Source organism: Esox lucius, chromosome 24 (genome assembly GCF_011004845.1).
Source record: "Esox lucius isolate fEsoLuc1 chromosome 24, fEsoLuc1.pri, whole genome shotgun sequence".
Taxonomy (NCBI): domain Eukaryota; kingdom Metazoa; phylum Chordata; class Actinopteri; order Esociformes; family Esocidae; genus Esox; species Esox lucius.
The window spans coordinates 11,467,532-11,488,210 of record NC_047592.1 but is presented as its reverse complement, the minus strand read 5'-3'; the positions used below and the strand labels follow the sequence as shown (position 1 = coordinate 11,488,210).

The following is a 20,679-nucleotide window of genomic DNA, read 5'->3' as shown; positions in this document are numbered from 1 at the left end:
ATTGTTTTGTTATGTGTACTTTATATTGCAGTCGGTGACTCAAGTTTTTTTTTTTTTATGAGTATGCACGTCATGAGCCTGTGTAATCCAGAGTCAAACTCCTCGTATGTGTACACATACCTGGCGAATAAAGCTGATTCTGATTCTGATACTGCGGTCCGGCAAGCAATTTCGACAATTAAAAATGAAGCTGAACTGAAGTCAACTGTAAATCGTGAATGTCATGTTAGACTCCTTTTATTGAATGTTTTCATTATCATTTTATTTTCCTTGTTAGATTAATGATATAAAAATCTATAAATTCCAAAAGAGACTGGACAAATTTAGCAGCTTACATTAAAATACATCAAAACGTGAAATCTAAGTACATCGGTTTTAAACATCAGTTACACATGGAGACTGGGGAGAGCTTAATTGATTCTGTTATCCAAACACCATCTGCTTAATCTTGTTATGTAAAAGCAGCAATGGAATACAATTATATAATTTCCCCCCAAAACAGTTGGGGTAGAGTGAAAATAGTGTATTACTATTATTGTTGTATTATTTTACTAGTAGTATCCTGAATGTCTACCTCTATAATTTTGGAATGTGTCTGAAACACTCCTTCCTCTGCTGCTGTATATTGGTTGGAACAAGTCTCTCTTGAAAACTTGCTTTATGTCTTAAACTACTTCCATAAACAAAGGTTAAATAAATATAACATTCCTTCTTACCATGTAATGCACATTTTAATCTCTTGCTTGCACTCTGCTGGAGTGCATGTGTGTTTATTTCTGATAAAAGTTCCAGTATTAATACCATCCTTATTCATGGAAGTAAAACTTTTAAGACAGGTTAAACAAGGACACATCCAATCCGGAGGTAAAGCTCTCAACTCTTTGTACTGCATCTTTGTCAAAGCATCGTTATAACATTAATGCTTAATCTGCTTAATCGGCAATAAGAAATAATGCAAGTGGCTTTAAATCAAACTTTTCATGGGCTTTCAATTAAAAATGATCTCTGACATCTTCAGCACATGAGTAGATCACACTCTGCACATCTGTCCTTTGTCTATACCCCACATAACGCAAGTCTACATCAGAATGGCTGAAAGACAAAAAGAAGAGAGAAGACTAATGTTCAGATGCAAACCCAATTGCGATGTTGTGGCAGGACCTTCTGTATAACGAGCAGTTCAAGCGAAATAACCCACCAATGTCGTTGAGTTATAGCAGCTCTGCTATAGTAGGTGTTGGGGTGGAAACCCATTTTTTTCACTTTGGGGCCATTGGGTGACACACATAAAACATAGCAGTTTACTCAGGTTCCCTTTGTTTGAAATCTCAACTACTGTCAAGAATATCCACAAATAAAAGGCAATTTGAATGGTGAGAACAGTTTTTCATAGCACTGTATATGTACGTTTTGGAGATGTTCCTCAACCTTGTCATTGCTTCTTGTAATTCTGAAACCAAAAACCCACATAGTGTATTAAAGATATTTTCAGTATATTTATCAGCTTTAGCAAATGAAAGCCATGTTCGTGGCGGTATGTTCATGGCGGTATGTTTCTTGCACTTTAGACAAGATTATCCTCTATGATTCATAATTAATTCTGCTGTCCATTCTAAATGAAGACATGTAAGCCAGTTCCAATTTCAGCTACATATGTCCAACCCACAACTACATATGCCCAACCCACAACTACATATGCCCAACCCACAACTACATATGCCCAACACACAACTAGTACCCCCATGATTATATTTCCCAGATGTTGTCATTTCCTGTGGATCTTGGGCGTTATTTTTCCCCTCTCTCCACAGTTTCCTCATGCTATCACACTGGTACCTGTTCATATATCGATTAGCCATAACATTGTGACCACTAACAACAGGAAAAATGGGCAAGCGTAACGATCAGAGCGATTTTGACAAGGGCCAAATTGTGATGGCTAGACGACTTGGTTAGAGCACCTCCAGAACTGCAGGCCTTGTGGGGTGTTCCCGGTCTGCAGTGGTCAGTACCTATCAAAAGTGGTCCAAGGAAGGAAAAGCAGTGAACTGGCGACAGGGTCATGGGCGGCCAAGGCTCACTAATGCACGTGGGGAGCGAAGGCTGGCCTGTGTGTTCTGATCCAACAGACGAGCTACTGTAGCTCAAACTGCTGAAAAAGTTAATGCTGGCACTGATAGAAAGTCAGAACACACGATGCATCACAGTTTGTTGTGAATGGGGCTGCGTAGCCACAATCCATTCAGGGTGCCCATGCTGACTCCTGTCCACTGCCGAAAGTGCCTACAATGTGCACGTGAGCATCAGAACTGGACCACAGAGCAATGGAAGAAAGTTGCCTGGTTTCAGGAATCACATTTCCTTTCACATCACGTGGATGGGGGCGTGTGGGTCGCTTACCCGAAGAATACATGGCACCAGGATGCACTGTAGGAAGAAGGCAATGTGATGCTTTGGGCAATGTTCTGCTGGGAAACTTTGGGTCCTACCATTCAAATGTGATACGTACCACTTACCTAAGCATTGTTCCAGACTATGTGCACCCTTTCATGGCAACGGTATTCCCTGATGACATGGCCTGTTTCAGCAGGATAATGCCTCCTGCCAAAAAGCCAAAATGGTTCAAGAATGGTTTGAGGAACACAACAAGTTCACATTGTTGACTTGGCCTCCAAATTCCCCAGATCTCAATCCAATCGAGCATCTGTGGAATGTGCTGGACAAACAAGTCCGTTCCATGTAGGCTCCCCTCGCAACTTATAGGACTTACAGGATCTGCTGCTAACGTCTTGGTGCCAGATACCACAGCACATCTTCAGAGGTCTAGTGGAGTCCATGCCTCGACGGGTCAGGGCTGTTTTGGCGGCCAAAGGGGGACCTATACAATATTAGGCAGGTGGTCATAATGTTATGGCTGATCGGTGTACATTGTCACAAGTTACTCAGAATACCTTTTTTCCAGGACTATACAGGCTGCTTAAGTATTTTCTAAAGCCAATTGTAATTCAGCCATTCTGTTTTTGAGGCTAGCTAGTGGTTTGCACATGACAGTGTAGCCTTTGTAGTATGGCTGGTGGAGTCCTTTGTGGATAGTAGTGGCTGACCCATGCACACCTACCTTCTAGAATGTGTTCCTGATCTGTTGAACAGTTGTAGTTATTTGGGATTTTGTTACATTTGGTTAGCATTTTTCAGTCATCCAGTGTTTCCTGGCCTACCAGGTTGCACAAGTGAAGAAGCTTCTGGATGCATAGTGACAGAGCTCTGAGAAATTTAGGATCTGACATAACAATGAACATGAGCTTTCGAACAGCTGTCCAGTGGCAAAAAGTGGGAGAGGAAATTGGATGTGGCGATCAAGTGTGCTGTGAAAGAGTTTCACAGTGTATCTGAATGGCCCAGGCTTTCCCTAGGAAGTACTTGACTGAACCTTACAGGAGTCAATTACTTTTCCCTCAGCAAACGTTTCCTTGGGGGGGACATGCTTTCTTTCAGACCAAGGAGGTTTGAGAGTGTGTTAATCATTATAAGCGATGTTAGTTAAGAGCCTGTGTCAGTGAGCCCTTATCTATGACCACAAATTCTAAACCATGGAGTGGACCCTGCCTTTTTACAGTCAGGGAGTGGACGTTATTCACCCCTTTGGGTGGGGAAATTCTTCAAAGAGAATGATCAGTTGCCAGTGTTTCCACATGAAACAAAAGAAGCCTGTAGAAAAATACAATTGTTGCTCTTAAACAAAAAACCCAGAGGCCAATGCGTTTACACGAGAAACATGTTTAATTTGACAGGAACATAATATCAGCCCCTCCGCCCTGGAGGCTGGGAATGTCTCTGTGTTTACAGGATGAACACAGCGGGTTTTTGGTAGCTGTAGCGCGCTTTGCACACATACTTAGCCGTGCCAGATTTGTGATGGATCCACATCACTCTGCAACACTGAGTCTGTCAAAACGTTTGCAGCATTTGGATGGAGGATCACTGTTCGGTTCAGGCCTATATAATCACTTCCCGGGAATCAGTGGCCCGTTGGTCACTTTTAGTCCAGCTTTGGGTCATTGGCATTGCAGACAAGGCAGTTCTAATGTGTCCTTTTGGCATTGTTACACTTAAGAGATCTTGTCCGGAGGTTGAGTAGAAGACACCTACAACAAAAAAAAAGGGGATATTTTGTCTTATATGTGTCTAAATTGCGACAACAATACTTTATCTGTGACAATTTTGGAATGATGAGGTACACATAAAACTTCCACTGGACTCAACTTTTGAAAATCTAAACCCATTTAGAAATGTTCCCTGCAGAAAGCGGTCAATGAAATTGGACTTGGACATTTTCACGTTTGCTATCTTAAGAATTGTCTTAGCTGGGTTGAGAAGGGCATTTTAATTAAGGATAAAATTGCTAAAACTTTGACAACTCTTCAAGGAGACTGACAGCACGTAGTAAACACCCCGCTGAGGATTTTTGCCTGCTTGCCTTGGCTTCTCACCTTGAGAAAAGCCCTGGTGAATAGGTAGTGATTCGCTAAACACAGTGTCTTGCCCAGAGGCTCAAATGACAACCTACGTCCTCTGGCACCCTACCAACCCAAGCTATTTTCTCACAATACCCAGCACTGCGGATTAAAGCAATGTACGCATTTATTTTGAGTAATCAGAATTCATTTTATTTATTTTCATGTAGATTGACTGAGAGCAATGGTTTTATTTACAACAACAACCTGGGAGCAATTAGGTTTAACTGCCTTGCTCAGGGACAGAACTGTTTCTGCTTCCTAGTTTGGGGATTCGATCTAGGAAACTTTCAGATACTATTCAGTCCTCCAAGCTATCTGTGAACAAATGTTTTCATTAAATTTGTTTGCACTACTGATGTTTCTTTCACCAGCTGGCCTTCACTGAATGGAATCACCCCTACACCCAATGTACGTATTAAACACATTGGTCAATTCCTATGATGGAGAAAAATGGGAATCTTTTTTTTTTATTGTGTGTTTTTTGGTGACCATGATTGGGCCAGTCTCCTTAATATTGTTTAACTGTGAATGGAGCGAGTCATTTGAAGGGCAACAGGATATTTTAAGCATCATAGATTTTCAATCCATACTTTGTTTCTATTATTGGCAATTGGCAGATGCTGTTCAAAAATGGGGGCAACTGCTTGTTCTTTTAGAGAACTGTGAAGTGCACTAAAAGATGTTAAAAATGTCAGTGTTGTTACAGCGTACATTTCTTGTAAGAGAGTGGACTCTGATAACGGATAAAAGCAGTTTGCTGGATTTCCTTCTGTCCCTTAAGGAATTTACCTTTAAAGTCTTGTTCATTAGATTCAGACAGCTTTTGGTGTTTTCAACTGCATTTTCTTCAAATTTCATACAAGGTATCAATTATGTTCTGGACAACAAAATGTTTCACTGTATTACTTTTCAGTTGTATTTATTGTAAAGGCTTTTCTTAAACAGCTTTTAAAAAAATGTAATATATACTTTCTATACAGAATGTATATTTATTATAAAAGTATGACAGTGAAAAACAGATATTTTATCATAAAACTGCACATTTCTGACTTGTTTATACACATTTAAAAACATGCCAATAGCCTACTTACACAGCACAGCTTGGTTTGGCCTGACAAAAATAGGATTCATTATGTTAGATAATTTTTAGTACATCACTCTCTAGAATTCTTCCAAAAGTTTCAATAATGTTTGGTCAGTCATGATTTTAATCTTAATAGAGTATTTCAGTTAATGACATTACTTAGCACGTTTCCTCTAAAACAACATGGGTAGTTAAATAACATATACATGGGGATAGAGGGACTACGTAACAGTAATGATAATGAACAGTTTACAGTGATATACAGTATTTACATAAGAAAGATTATACAGTTTGCCACAGTGGCCTTTATACAAGGTCATGCGGCTACCAATGCTTATATTTATCCAGGAAATAGAATCTGGAAATTATGATGATGATGATGATTTTTTGAAACCAGACTGTTTATCAGGATCCTCATGGAAAACAATAACACTTAAGAAGAAGACTTTGCTCCCTTATTCTCTTGAGTGTTGGAATGGTGAAATGACACCTTATCCAAGTGCGTTGGACTTCTGAATGTGTCGTGTCATGCACGTGACAAGTGACTTTTACACATTGCTCGACGCAGAGGAATGTAAGCATCACCATGACATTGTGAGATAAACAAATCGGGGAACATTGACAGAAACCACAGGTGTGGATGAGGCGTCCTGTTCACAAGTGTTGCGTAGTCAGGGTGAACTGCAAAGACTGTAGCAATACTATGCTCACTCACTTGAATCACAACTTTCCATCTGGCCCATTTCTGAGGCCCTCAGCGTAGGCATTGTTCTAATGCTCTCTCACCCGATGAGTAGGTTTGTCCTGCCCGCTGTTAGCTGGTAACCTTTGAGGGGAAAAGGATGACATAAGCATAACAATGTGGACAATTGACCATGTTACATTCACTTTGGCACAAGGCCAAGGGGTGACTGATATATTTTGCTGCCGCACTTGTGATATCCATGGCGGTCTGGGTCTGCGATGCTCAACATGGATGTGATACTGTGGCCTCGATGCGGTCTGGGAATGAAAGGCCACCACCATCAGAGTTGGGGAGACATTTTATTATTCTTTCCACTGCGATGTACTCAGAAAGCGGGGGGCAATTTCACTGGCTCTTATCCTTTCATGTTGCTTTGTGTATAGAAATTCCAGGAATTCCAAGCGTTTTTTCCCTCTTCAATTACTTCTGTTGAATCAGGAAAAGGCGTGTGATTGTGGAAGGGAAAGCGTTTTCTAAGCGAATGGTTTGTTTGCCTAGAAAGAATGTCACTCTCATGTAAGTTTGTCACTCATTTCCAGCCCAGAGTAAATAAGAGGTTAATAGTGGGTCATGGACTGCTTGGTTGTAAAACCTCACGGTTTAATTGGTCTCTTGAGAATGCAGGCTCTCGTGTAAACAGGAAGAAGATCTTGGATGTTCAGTTGAAGTTACCTAATTATCATTTCAATTCCTACATGATGCAAAGTTGTTTCTTTTGTGTGTAATCATGCAGTCATAACTTTAAAACACACAATTAATGAAGGAAAGTTTTTCATTTTTCATTGTACCCTCTGAAGTTCTCTAAATTAAAACGCATTAACTTCCAGTGTAGCATTTAAGTAATGATGTAGTTCTTGATCTCCCATGCTAGTATGTCTAAAACACGGTAATGAGTTAATATTTGCTACCTCTGGTATGTTGACCATTAATTTCAGGGAAATGAAGAGATTAACAGTCAGTTAACCTGACCTTTATGTTATGAAGACCTTCCTACCTCCTGGTGCCTAGTTTTGAAGGCTAAGAATGAACATGAAATGTAAATCTTGGAAGTTATGGAATTGTGTTCAAATAAGCTACATTATATTTTAATGTAGCTTATTTGCTACAGGTATATTTTAATGTATACATTTTTCTTAGTTCCTTAACCTTTTGTTGACTTTCAACGTATTTGGCAGCCAAGAAGAGTCATTAAGCCAAAACAACACAACCATTTCATTAGAACCACACAAATTCTCAGCAGAACTTTATGGAATGTCATGACTGCTTCGCAATAATGTAAAACCTATCAAATGGTAGGGGTTGCAGTTCATGAGACTCTAAAATACTGTATGTAGAAAACAGCCAGTTCTGTGTATTTGTGTATCTATAATATTAGTGAGAGAGAGTTAGTATAAAATGGTGTATATAGGAATTTATTTCTTTGGCCAATTCAGCTAGATTAACCAAGGCTAAATCAAACAGTTGTGTCACGCTGAAGTGAGACGTGAAGTATAGTTCCACCCTTTATGACATTTTGAGTCACATTACCAGTGGAGCGTGTGCCCTCTCACCTTTCAACCCTAACCTCCTTAGTAACCCTATACCAACCCATTGACCTCAGGATATTTTCTTCACTTGTATTTCTGGGCAATACACTGGGCTAAATTCTCCCTGTGAACTAGACCACCTGCTGTGTCCATTTAAAAAGACCATGCCATAGTCTAGGTCAGCTAATCGGATCGGTCAAAAGATACATTTGTGAGGGAAACCATTGTTTTTTATTGGACTGCCTGTCCAACAGTGTTCAAAGTTTGTGGGCTCCAAAAAATCCCAATGATTGCATATGAATGATTTCTGATTCCCTGTGAAAATCTTATTTTGTTAAGGAATATTTATCTTATGTCCCAAATGAAGCCCTGTAAATAATTTGTGTCTCTCTGCAGCGTTATGGAAAGGGATATGAACCAACATAACATTTGAGTCAAACCGCACAAGTCCTTTGGCCCTCTGATTAAAAATAAAAATATAAACATAGCGTGTCTATTCTGCATTAAGAAAAATAGGTGACAGAATTTGTACAGGACTCACTTTCAGAACATCTCCCCCTAGCTGTGCTTGTGAGACCATGCAGTTTAGCCTATTAAATAGCCCACTACTTGCTTAGAATCACCTATGGTTTTTTTGGACTAACTCACTGCATTATACAATATAACATTAGCGATATTAGCCTTTTAAAGCTTGTTTCTGTGTGTCAGCCGGAAACAGTGGATTCTGATGCTGTGGACTGAAAATATTCCAATTTTCCAAGTAATTTGCTGTTATATGTACAGTAGTGGCAACATCACCAATCTCTCACTTTCCTGAGAGTGCTACATTATCCCCCAGAAAGAGATGAAACAATATACAATTCAGGCTGAAGAAACGCCAACAAAATACACTGTAGACGTGTTTGTGAAGCAGTCATGACATTCCAAAAACTAAAATGAATTGAGATTTGTGAGTATGTCAATTCTGCGTTTCACAATATCAGGCAATCACACAATTGAAAGGCAAAGTGCTTCTGTGTTATCTGCAATGCCCCAGAGAAAATGTGTTATGTAACCCAGATAAAGTAGTCCCTAGCTGACCAGATGGGTGTTTGCTGGATTTCACAGTCTCCAAGAAAATAAAGCGGTGAAAGTATTTCCCAAAACCGTTAACAATCAGTTTTAGCAGTTTAATCGTTATATTTTTACGTTGCAAACTGTCATAAGCCTACTAAGAATATCTAAATATCTTCTGGTCTATAGACCTCCTAGAGTACTTCATATAACAGTGACTGTGATGTAGAGATGCAATGCTGTCAGCCACGTTCCTGGACTTCACAGTCGGCCAACCAAAGCCCCTCGATTTGCATGCTCCGCCCTCCCTCTGTGTCATCCTGGGGCCAGACAACACACCCATGGGAGAAATCGGCGGAACTGAAGAGCGAAAGATCCTCTGACTGTCCGTACCACCAGCCACCTAAATGACCTTTCTGAGTTCCGATATTGGGCATAATCGAAGTACAAAGGGATTGTGGACCTCCCCTTGATGAAGGTTTCGATATGGCGTAACGTCCTGGCAATGCCCGCCGTGCTCGGATGCTGCGTGTTCACCGAGCACAGTGGAGACTGAGGGAAAGGAATTCAATAAGACAGCCAAAGGGGCTGGGTGGGCCTCTGTGGGGGCCAGTGCATTCCGCAGAGTGCCAAACCGAGGTTAGGAATGCCAGTGGATCCGAATCATGTGTCCATTATCAGCCAGGTCCAGTGTTTCCTGTCGTTACGGGCAGGTTTGCAGTATTCAAATTCATAAGAGCTTTACGGTCTGTCCGATTTACACGACATTGAGGAATGTCTTTGGCGGTGTCGTGTTCCAGTTCTCTCCTTTGTGGTGCCTGATATATCGATCCTTTCACCTCAAGAAATAATAAGTCGGTTTTTCATCCGTAATTCTTCTTCTAATCATGCTCAGCTCTCAGGTAGATGTATAGCCAAATGAAAGCAGAGGAAGAGGAGCAAAAAAGTGGAAACTTGGCAAGGCAAAATTCTTCATATCCACCAATGACCAGTTGGTATTGCAATCCAAGCCTAGGTGCTACACGCCACGGCGTCTGGCACACCTCACACTGCTCTAGTGATGGACTGAAGCATGTGTTTTGCATGTGGTAAGATTCTGTGTGAATATGAGTCTCTACAATCAATGGCACGTCTGCCTGCCTTTGATGCTCCCTACCCATGTATTAATCAGCATGAATCTGCCTGTCTGTCTGTCTGTCCGCCTGGCACCTATTTCTTACTACCTCTCTTGGCTTAAAGTAAAATAAGCTCATAGGCAGCATAACAGAATATCATTTTTATCGTTTGAACCTACTTGAAATACTGCTTGGCAACTGAAAGATCAGTGGGCATAAAGTAAAACAATCAGTTAAGAGGACATGTTGTATTAGCAACACTGAGTTTGAATAATGTTTCATGTAAAATCCTGTAGATAAGAGTTCCGTTAAAAAATTAAAATAGCTGGCAAAATATGCCTTTTTCTTCCATCTAATTGGCAACAGATTTAAAAGCATTTTTTTCTTGTCTTTATGAAGAAACTGTGAATTACCAGTGAATTTTGTTTTTGCCAAATGGACTAAAACATGGGCTTTACTTAGATTTCTGGAAAGTGTATTTCCTTGCTGCTAACATCTCACTTTGGCCCAACGCTGGAGCAAAATTGCTGGATTCCAAGTTTACTTTGATGTGATTATTTTTCTTTCAATATTTACTGGAAAGTGAAACACTTCACTCCGTCTAAACACAAAATCACACCTAACATCAATAATTTGTTTGGATCTGAGTACCTCCAACACAATCTTAACAATCTGAAACAGATTTGTTCCCAGAATCGGATGTTTTGGGCCAGAGCAAGAACACGTGGCAGCAACATTTACAAAATTCATCTTTGGCTTTAATACTCTGATTGGTTAGAGATGAGCCAGTCATTTATGGTTTTGTGTTGTACAACACCCCTCATTTCAACATCCCCTAAACGACTGAAATGGAAGGAGTGTCAGACTGAAATACGTAGCGAGCGATTGTCCAACAGAAGATTTTTGTGTTGGCTACTATCCTACTATTTATTTTGGGAGGAAAAGAAAGTTTGTGAGATTAGCTATTGATATTTCAATTGTACATGTCTACCTCTTTTCCAAGTGGTCATAGCACTTTGCAAGTGTAAATGTGTCAAGGAGACTCCATGCTAAATCACTTCCTGTTCACAAATACACTATTTCCCTTTCAAGCTATATTGCTGAACGTGTTAGCAACAAATACAGAAACGTCCAGGCATGGATACAGCTCATATAGGGGACTAGCTGATATGATCCGAGCGGCTGTGTTGTTGCCAGAATGTGGGGCTAGTCAGTCATCTTGCTTGCGTCAGTGAAGCAGATTTGATTTGTCGGCTTGGACAGTTTAACCTTGAGGCGTGTCATAGGACTGTATCTCTCATGAAGCTCAGACCGACATGGGATGCGAGTGGTGATGAAGACTATGTAGAAGTAAAGATGGGGGGGAGTGCAGATTTGTAAGAAGTACAAAGTACATGGTTGTGTTCACCAGTTTTGGAGAGTTCGTCCTTTAAAGTTAAATGTCTAGGTAATGGAATGTATAATGCTTCTTTGATCACTGGTTGGTTAAGAACTCCTTTTACCATGGAATGTATGTCTAATTAGAAACTTCCCCTGAACTAGTGAACTCAGCCTAGTTCTTTTACACCTCTGGCATGGGGACATGGAGACATGGCTCCTCTGCTGTAGACAAGGAGAGACACTGCTGAACTGTTATTTAGGCACGTCTCTATGAATATGGGAAAGCATTCTGTGTCACAATCAATCACAAGGAAAGTGATAGTGTCGTGTGTGTATGCTGGTGTAATCCAGGGGAATTCAAATGTAAACTCAAGAAAACCTGATGTGACATTATTTTATTTAGCTTAAAAGCAACTAATACCAGTAGTCAAATGTCATCAGACAGATATAATTTCTTATACATATCAATGTACAGTATGTAACTATCTTACACTGTATATTAGTTTCTATATACTTAGTAACTCTAGCTAGTGTTTACTAGGTAGTTGAGTTATTTCTAGTGCACTTTAAACTCGGGCAGAACACCTTTGTTGTGTTTTTGCCACAAAAACGTAGCCAACTTGCCCTAAGCTGGAAACCAAAAGGCCTCCTTCCATCGCTCTGACCCTTTCCACCGCAAGCACTTATTGTGGGTAGAAAAACCGGGCTGCTTCTTGGAAGATCAAACAACCACCAGAGGTGGTTCAAAGGTCATCTGACTCTGGGATTGACATGGGGTCCAGGACCACTGTAGGGAGGATGAGGGGTACGCTGGCCCCAGCCCAGCCACTTGCCACCCTGTTAAATGTGGGCCGGTGCAATGCGTGCTCCCCCTGGAGCTCAGGGCAGGGGTCCGCGGTGGGGTTCTGGTCCATATTGGGGGCCTTGAACAATGGGGTCGATCGGTTGGACTTGCCCCCAAAACCGCCAAAAGGGGTAGCCACCCTGGAGATAGAAGTTAGACAGTTTTAATATTAGCCTGGTGCCACTAATGAGGCAGAGGAATGTGACAGATTGTCTGAGTCATCTCGTCCACGTCATTAGGCTGTGGCTAGAGGAGATGTTCAGTTGAAATGATAACAGATGCATGGTGTTTCTGTTGACTATTGTGACTCTGATTAAAGAAAATCGATCCGCCTTCATCCGCTACAAATGTTCAAAACTTGCGCAAAATATTAACACGCTTTTGCTTGTTTTTCATAAAAACACGCATTTAGCTTTTCCCATTGCGACAGTCCATTACTATTTAAACCGAGGTTTGGCCCAGGACAGGTCCATTGTCAGACGTACCTGTTGAAGCTCTTGTACCTTGGCCCTTCAGTCTTGGCCTCGGGCTCTGGTAGATGGGTTACAAGGCTGTTGGCCAGGGAGGGGTCATGGCGGTAGATGTCCATGTCCCAGGGGGAGTGGTAGGACTTTGGCAGGCATGTGCTGTTGAACCTCTCTGGTTCCATTTCCTTCAGAGGTCCGCCGTAACCTGGTCGTGAAAAAAGGGGGAGAGAGGGGGAGAGAGGAGGAGAGAGAGAGGGAGGGAGAGCGGGGGAGAGAGGAGGAGAGAGAGAGGGAGGGAAAAAATCTGGTTAAAAGGCTCTGAGCCTCATCAGTGCTGACTTTGTGCGGCACCAGGGCCCTACAGAGAAGAATCTGGGTCAGGTTTCACGGCGAACCAGCCCAAACGACATCTTACTGCATGGTGTTGGAAAGCCTATCCAATTAAGTGTCCTTCAAAATGAGTGTTCCTCGCCACGGGCGCCGCAGAAGGAGAATGTGTTACGGTACTTATTACAGGGCGCTGCTGTGTCACGTCAGACCCTCTTACGATGAACAGTACGTCTTCAGAAGTTGACGCCGGCTTCAGGGGCAAATTGGAAAGAACAAACATTTGGCCCCTCAGGGGGTGCTTTACTGTTTTCTGACGAGCTTCCTTACGGTTGCGCACCACGAGAGACTTAACCGGGCCACGGAGGGTGTTCACATGCATGGCTGCGCATTCGCCTCCTCTGGTGTGTTGTGGGAAGTGTACTTTGACTGCAGCAGCACCGCAGGGCACTGGGGAGGATTTCAGGGCGACCATTATATATGTGACATGGCTGGGCGGATATAGCTAACAAGGCCGGAGACCATGTAAAGAGACTGGGAGTTTTACTGAGACTGGGAGTTTTACTCCATGTTTGAAACATTAGTCGTAATGTGAAAGGACAGCATCTTCTCACATTTGGGTCACAATCTCAAGCCAGACAGTCAATGACAGAAATGATCCAGAGGGATATTTCAGGAACCCTTTGCATTACTGCCCTGAATAGACGCGTAACATGACGATAACACCTATTATTGGCATATTATTAACACTTACTACTCCACTCTGTAACGTAGGCCTAAAAGGCTATTGATATAGGTGCGTTTGTAATGTAAAGCTAGAGCACGAGTCTGCTGTTGGATGCAGCTGACGAAATTAGCCAGCATTTCCTCCACTCTTGAACGGGCCATTAGACACCCAAAGTTGAGCTCTCTCTCTCTCTCTCTCTGCTATTTCAAGAGTCATTACGTGTGTGACATGCAGCTCCCTCTGACCCGGTTTCTTTGATACCGTAACCGCCGTGTCCACTGACCTCACCACCGACTCCTCAAGGCGTTGGTGTTAGTCGCAAGGTCCCGAGATAGCTGTGCCTACTAGCTCTGCGTGCTCGTCTGCTCGACTACTTGTCCATATTTCTGTTGACGGCGTTGGATTGTGGGCGGATTGAGGGTGAACACGGGCCTGAGCACCAGTCTCTTCCTGATGGTATCAGGGGACAGCGAGCGGCGGACACAGGAAACATTGGGAGCATTTCCTGTGAGCGAAACGGGACTATTATCAAGCTGCGCGCACGGCTGCCCGTATACTGGGTAGGGGAGAGAGAGTAGAAAGTACCAGGGGATGCACGCCCCTCTCCTTCGCTCTACGGAAGGGAAGAGATCCAGAGAAAGACAGGGGGAGTGAGAAAACAAAGGGAAAAGCAAGGAGAAGCCAAAACAGTCTTATTACTTAAGAGTACTGAAAGTCCTGTCTAGCCTAAAAGCGGGCAAGATGGAGTTAAAATAGTCTTGCAGCATTTCTTAACAGATGTGACATCCTGTCAATGGGGTAAGGGTTAGTTACTAGACAAGACATCCGTCTGGGTACATGGATCTTATCTGGACAGGCTGTACATGGATCTTTTGAATCTGGCCCAATGTAAAAGGTAGAACGCACACTTTAAACAGGTTAAAACCCCTGCACCTCCAGTTGACCCAGAGATAGCAGGCAAATATAAATCATGCCAATGACTCCAGTGAAATGCTGGCTACTGCGACATGGGTGTCGCATTGGTTCATGCATTTAGAGCAGAGCGCATGTCACGGCACTGACACCCACCTGGCGCGATGCTGCCTGGGTCGGGGGCAGCGCTTGGGTCAGGTGTGTTGGGGGGTGTTTTCGAATGTTCCACGCCCAAGCTGTTGCTGTCTGTTGTTTCCTGACTCTCTGTTTGAAGAGTTCCACCATTCTGTCGGGAAAGATGGTGAGTGAGAGTAAAGGCAAGAGGGTTAGAGAGAGAGAGAGTGTGTGTGTGAGAGAGAGAGAGAGAGAGAGAGAGAGAGAGAGAGAGGATTTAGAAAGGGAGAAGAATGGGAAAGAGAGAGGAGATTTGGGGTGGTGGTTTGAGAGTGATTTGAGGGTGATTTGAGGGTGGTGAGCAGAAAGAAGAGATGGAAAGGGGACAGGGAGAGTAGAGGGGGAGTAAAGAGGACAAAAAGAGAGAGGGGGAATAAAAGGGGTTGGGAGGAAGGTGTGGTGGGCGGGTGGGGGGGGGGTTGGGGGCTGGAGTGATCATAGTGTCTTATGTAGAGCCAGTAACATAAAGACCATTGTTTTCCCATGCCTAAATACTGTGCTGTGATCCACCCTGGGTAACTTTCATCCACCCAGTGATATTGGAAATGAATTCCGCCAAGACTTCCTCAGGAAATGTTGACAACTTGAAACTGCATAACAACTGTATAACATCCTTAAAACCGTTTGGGAAAACTATTTTGAGTTCCATTACGGCATCATATTCATAGTGTCAATGTACTGTATTCCAACATTGAAAATAATGTATATTCCATAGGCATAAAATTATCAGAAGTGTACCTGGGATTTATCAATTAATTAATAACTAATTGTCTACTGTAGGCCCCAATAGTCTACAGGTGGCCCTAATAGTCTACCATAGACCCTAATAGTCTACCATAGACCCTAATAGTCTACTGTAGGCTCTAATAGTCTACTGTAGGCTCTAATTGTCTACTGTAGGCTATAATTGTCTACTGTAGGCTATAATTGTCTACTGTAGGCTCTAATTGTCTATTGTAGGCTGGAATTGTCTACTGTAGGCCCTAATAGTCTACAGGTGGCCCTAATAGTCTACCATAGACCCTAATAGTCTACTGTAGGCTATAATTGTCTACTGTAGGCTCTAATTGTCTACTGTAGGCTATAATTGTCTACTGTAGGCTATAATTGTCTACTGTAGGCTATAATTGTCTACTGTAGGCTCTAATTGTCTATTGTAGGCTGGAATTGTCTACTGTAGGCCCTAATAGTCTACTGTAGGCTATAATTGTCTACTGTAGGCTATAATTGTCTACTGTAGGCTCTAATTGTCTACTGTAGGCTATAATTGTCTACTGTAGGCTCTAATTGTCTATTGTAGGCTGGAATTGTCTACTGTAGGCCCTAATAGTCTACCATAGACCATAACAGTATTCTGTATGGATCATCATAGTCTACCATAAACCATAATAATCTAATGTAAGATAATAGCCTACAGTAGACCTTTTGGAACTTTACTAGACTATTAGGGCTTACAGTAAACTTAGGGTCTATGGTTCAGTTATGGTCTCATGTACTATCAGGTATAAAGTATCAGGTACTAATGTAGACTATTATAGTCTGTGGTAGACTACTGGGACCTATTGTAGACTACTACAGAGGGACCTATTGTAGACTACTAGGACCTATTGTAGACTACTAGGACCTTTTGTAGACTACTAGGACATATTGTAGACTATTAGGCTCTACGGTAGACTATTAGGCTCTACGGTAGACTATTAGGCTCTACGGTAGACTATTAGGCTCTACGGTAGACTGTTATGGTCTACAGTATAGTTTGAATTACCTATATTGCTTGGAAGAGAAGATGAAAAGTTGGCACTCTTCCCATCCAAACTCAACAAATGTAAACCGGATTTATTACTATTTTCAGAATCTCACACCCATTGTGCCAGTCCAAGGCCCTAACTAGAGTAAATCCCTGCCAATGAAAGGGTGGGGTAAAGATGTAAAGATGTGCCTAAGTGTTAACGGGTTGTTTCTGAAACTGATCCAAGTCTTAAACTGCATTAAGGCAGCAGTCAGATAAACATTTCGAATGTGTTTCATGGAGATTAGGCACTGGTTGCTGTTCCGCTCACAAGCTTATAGGGCTGGAGAGAATGAAGCAGAACAGAAACAGAACCAAGCCCAACTGTCTCTGACTGTACACACACAGAACCAAGCCCAACTGTCTCTGACTGTACACACACACAGAACCAAGCCCAACTGTCTCAGACTGTACACACACAGAACCAAGCCCAACTGTCTCAGACTGTACACACACAGAACCAAGCCCAACTGTCTCAGACTGTACACACACAGAACCAAGCCCAACTGTCTCAGACTGTACACACACAGAACCAAGCCCAACTGTCTCAGACTGTAAACACGCTGATTTTCTTTACTGATAATGTAGAAAACAGATCTCCTGTCCTGTCACTCTTAATGCCACATGGATACAATTTGACGGAACCAAATGGAAACCCTAAGATGACCCTCCTTTGAATATTAACACACTGCACCTAAAAAAGGGAATCAATCATGTCCCGCCTTGCTCATTTTTCGGAAAAATATTCTTCTTGAACCAGTAATTTTCTTTTTGTAGTTTTCCATCCTGCTAACATTCTCATACAAGCATTCACTTGCACGGGGCTTGTGTTGCTTACACTGATCTGTGTGTCGGTTCCATTCTGGATGCTCTCAAAGGTGTATTTCTCGGAGCGCCTCTTGCGCTTTTCGAAGAGGAGAGATCCCCTGTTGGAGGCCAGAGAGAGCTCCTCGAGCATCACATCCTTAGGGACACTCATCTTCTTCCCAAGGTCTATCCCTGCTTTTGGAAAACACAATAGTGCCTGGGTAAGGTGTGTGTGTGTGTGTGTGTTAGTATTCATGGTTGCTCGTGTGTTTGTGGGTTGGGGTGAATCGTGTCATATTACTTCTGGCTAACTACCCCATTACGCATACGATGTCAAAGTACATTTCTCATTATACAGAAAATAATCCACAAACACCCAATACCAATCCCACTGAATTAATATACGCTCTCAATTTGATAAATGATGAATAATGTCCCTGTATCTGCCGTCTTCTCATGGCCTCTTGTTTGTGATTTTTTTTGTGGCGAATGCCTAATGCATGCTGATCAGGGCTATCACAAGAGCCAAAAGCAAGCCAACCTGCCAAAATACCCGTCAGCTGTCAGCAGCTTTCAGATCCTCCCTCCCTGCCCTGACAAGCTATACAGTTGTCCCCTCCCAGAAATAGCTCATTCGTAGGAAAACGACAAAGGGATTAGTTACTTTGAGTAATAACATTTCTCATTTGCTTATTTATATCCAGAGCCGTAGACCGGTGTGCTGGTGCTCAGACCAGAGTGTGTGTGTGCGTGTGCGTGTGCGCGCGCGTCTGTGTGAGTGTGTGCGATATCCTGGTTTTACAGAAGTCCCCACAAAGATGGTACAATCCGACTCCAGAAGGAGTTCTGGCCCTTTGGGCTTGTGTGAATGTATTTTTGTTTGTTAAAAGGCACGCCCTTCAGGGTCTTCTTTTCTGTGCAGTGTGTCAGCAGTTATACATATTCCAAAGAGAGAGAACCGAACAATGAGGCAATACCTTCAGGGCGATGTACCTCCCTACAGATGGCGGCTGCTTGCATCTTCCTCTCATTGGTCGTCATGGTAGAAAACCGCGACATGGCTGCCACACAGGGGAATACAACACCACAAGGGGAAAGAATGGGACGTTATACACCATGTTCCAAGGCAGCTAGTTCAACAGCCCTCTCCCCGTGCCGCATGCATGAAACACCCGCTGGAGCGGGAAATATGTATTTGAGGTGCTAACATGGCAGAGTTAGCACACCCCTTTAAATAACCTTGGGCTGTTGAACGGCAAGTGAGGGGTCGTCAGATGTGGCATCCACTCAGCGGCAAAGCGAGAATCAATACGCTTGGAATTACTCATGGGGGTCATGAAAGAACAAGGGTACAAGATGGTTGCCACACCAAGCAGGTGTGACAGTTGAGAAGGTGGGCGAGCAGCACTTCACATTGCTTTTAGTGTTCTGGTAGAATCCAAATCAAAATGTGTTGAAATAGGTGCTAGAATCTGTATTGCATGAAAAGGTCCTTCAATATTTTAGTAAATCAATATTGGTAAAGACAATAATTTACAGAGAAATCAATTGGCCTGTCTAGACTGTCCATTCATTTGACCGTTCCTAGCCATATCTGTTTAACTTTGGCATGCTGTTATGTTAAAATAGCTTTTGTGTCACGTCAGACCGCTAAATAAATGTTAGTTCATAAACTGTTCTCAATCTATTAATGCGCTGTTGTATAAAAATGGGATATTGTTTAATATGGAAAAGCAGTGGAAAACAATGTGGAGTAAACCGTGGGAAACTGCTTTTTTTTTTTATATCGTCCGGCGTAATGAAGGTCATCCACGTACAATCGGTCATCCACATTATGGCCAACTGCATTAAAAGTCAGCAGGGATCACACAACTCACAACCGGTACTCTGCATCAACAAGACATGCGGACACGAGGACCCTGTCGGAATTGATAATAGGGAAAAGGGCTGCCCCATCAGCCAGCGCACCGGACTACTGACAGTCCACAACCAGCTTGACTTAGAACATAAACGTGTCCGTGCTGAAAAACCTTCCGGCCCGCCGCCTAATAAACCGCCTGTGACACCTTACCTGTGTAGGTTCCTTCTGGGGGGGCACGATATGCCCGAATCCTGACGGAAGCTAGGGAGCCGCAGGGCGAATAGGTCAGGCTGGTTAGAGCGACCTGCACAGGTCCTTGCGTTCCACGGCACTGAAGCTGTTGCGGGCGGTGTGCTGGGGCAGGGGTAGGGGTGAGGGGGGTCGTCGTCGGCTGGCTGGCTGGATGGGTGTCAAGAGTGTGTCTGTAGTCATTGGTATGTGGCTCGGCCAGTGCGAGGGGGGGCTGCTAAATATAGCAGGCTTTGGCCAGCGCTCCTCTCTTCCCTCACTCATTCTCTCAGGGCCCAGGGTTCTGTACGGTAGATTCGGGCGAGGGTCACTGTAGGACTAACTCCCCCCACACACACACACACTTTTTTTTCACGCCATACCATCTCCCAGAGGTCACTTGCCCGCACCCCCCCCCCCCCCCCCAAGATAAGCCAAGGTCCAAAGACTTATATAACCAAGCAGTCTCACATATATCTGTAATGTAGACCTCAGTGGCTTGCTCGGGGAGCTGAAAGGACTGCATGCTGTGCCCCACCCGCTGAAAGGGTACATGAAGCGTTGGCCGTGTTGCCAACATTCATTGGGCTATTTTTCCAATCCGCCTGGTAGCCCTGGGCTATGGGACGGAGGCGGAGCTGAGCCCTAAGTGGCAGGAGATGCAGCAGAGAGTAGGGTTTAACATTGTTTACGCGCCAAAAGCCTTAATGAGAGAATCTCTATGGCGTTTTCCTTTCTGGCCTCCCTCGTAAAAAATATTATTTGGGACTGTAGGATTTTGAAGACAAACACTATGATTTACTATGATTGATTTTTCACCACTTTTTTTTCATTTTAATGAATTGTCTAGGGCTCACATGCTCCACCCTTCTATGATTCGGGAAACCAAATACTCAGTAATTTTCTATATACATAAAAATGTTGGTTGGCATGAGGGACGCATCGATATATTGGCCAGCGATCGATATCGGACGAATATAGGCAAAACATGCACAATTTAATTAGCGTAGCCAGTTCGCCCAGGAAACCAGAGTGGTAATTGGTCAGCAACGCATCAGCTGATGCAGGATCGCTCCAATCACATGTCAGATTGCAAACCTGTATATAAACATCAGGTTAGTCA

General features: G+C 43.0%; 1 protein-coding gene across 2 annotated transcripts; it reads right to left on the bottom strand.

The window, feature by feature from the left end:
- Nucleotides 1-11,798: 11,798 nt before the first annotated feature.
- Nucleotides 11,799-19,717, bottom strand: LOC105022103 (myozenin-2-like). 2 transcript variants are annotated; one of them, XM_010890244.3, is made up of 6 exons: nucleotides 19,539-19,717; nucleotides 18,445-18,528; nucleotides 17,499-17,659; nucleotides 14,854-14,983; nucleotides 12,750-12,936; nucleotides 11,799-12,404 (listed from the first exon to the last, which is right to left on the bottom strand). In XM_010890244.3, exons 2-6 carry the CDS (start codon nucleotides 18,524-18,526, stop codon nucleotides 12,164-12,166), a joined length of 801 nt encoding a protein of 266 aa, XP_010888546.2. In that variant the 5' UTR covers nucleotides 18,527-18,528; nucleotides 19,539-19,717; the 3' UTR covers nucleotides 11,799-12,163. The 2 variants fall into 2 exon arrangements, with proteins under 2 accessions (XP_010888546.2, XP_019898671.2); XM_020043112.2 differs by having other exon boundaries at nucleotides 17,499-17,662; nucleotides 19,539-19,716.
- Nucleotides 19,718-20,679: the final 962 nt, after the last annotated feature.

What these genes read in the sequence shown, in the direction of transcription:
- LOC105022103 (XM_020043112.2), bottom strand. Translation starts at nt 18,526, where the DNA reads ATGTCGCGGTTTTCTACCATGACGACCAATGAGAGGAAGATGCAAGCA. An exon ending in CCCAGGCAGCATCGCGCCAG is followed by an intron (nt 12,937 to 14,853) that starts GTGGGTGTCAGT and finishes TTTCACGACCAG; the next exon opens with GTTACGGCGGACCTCTGAAG. An exon ending in AGGTACAAGAGCTTCAACAG is followed by an intron (nt 12,405 to 12,749) that starts GTACGTCTGACA and finishes TTCTATCTCCAG; the next exon opens with GGTGGCTACCCCTTTTGGCG.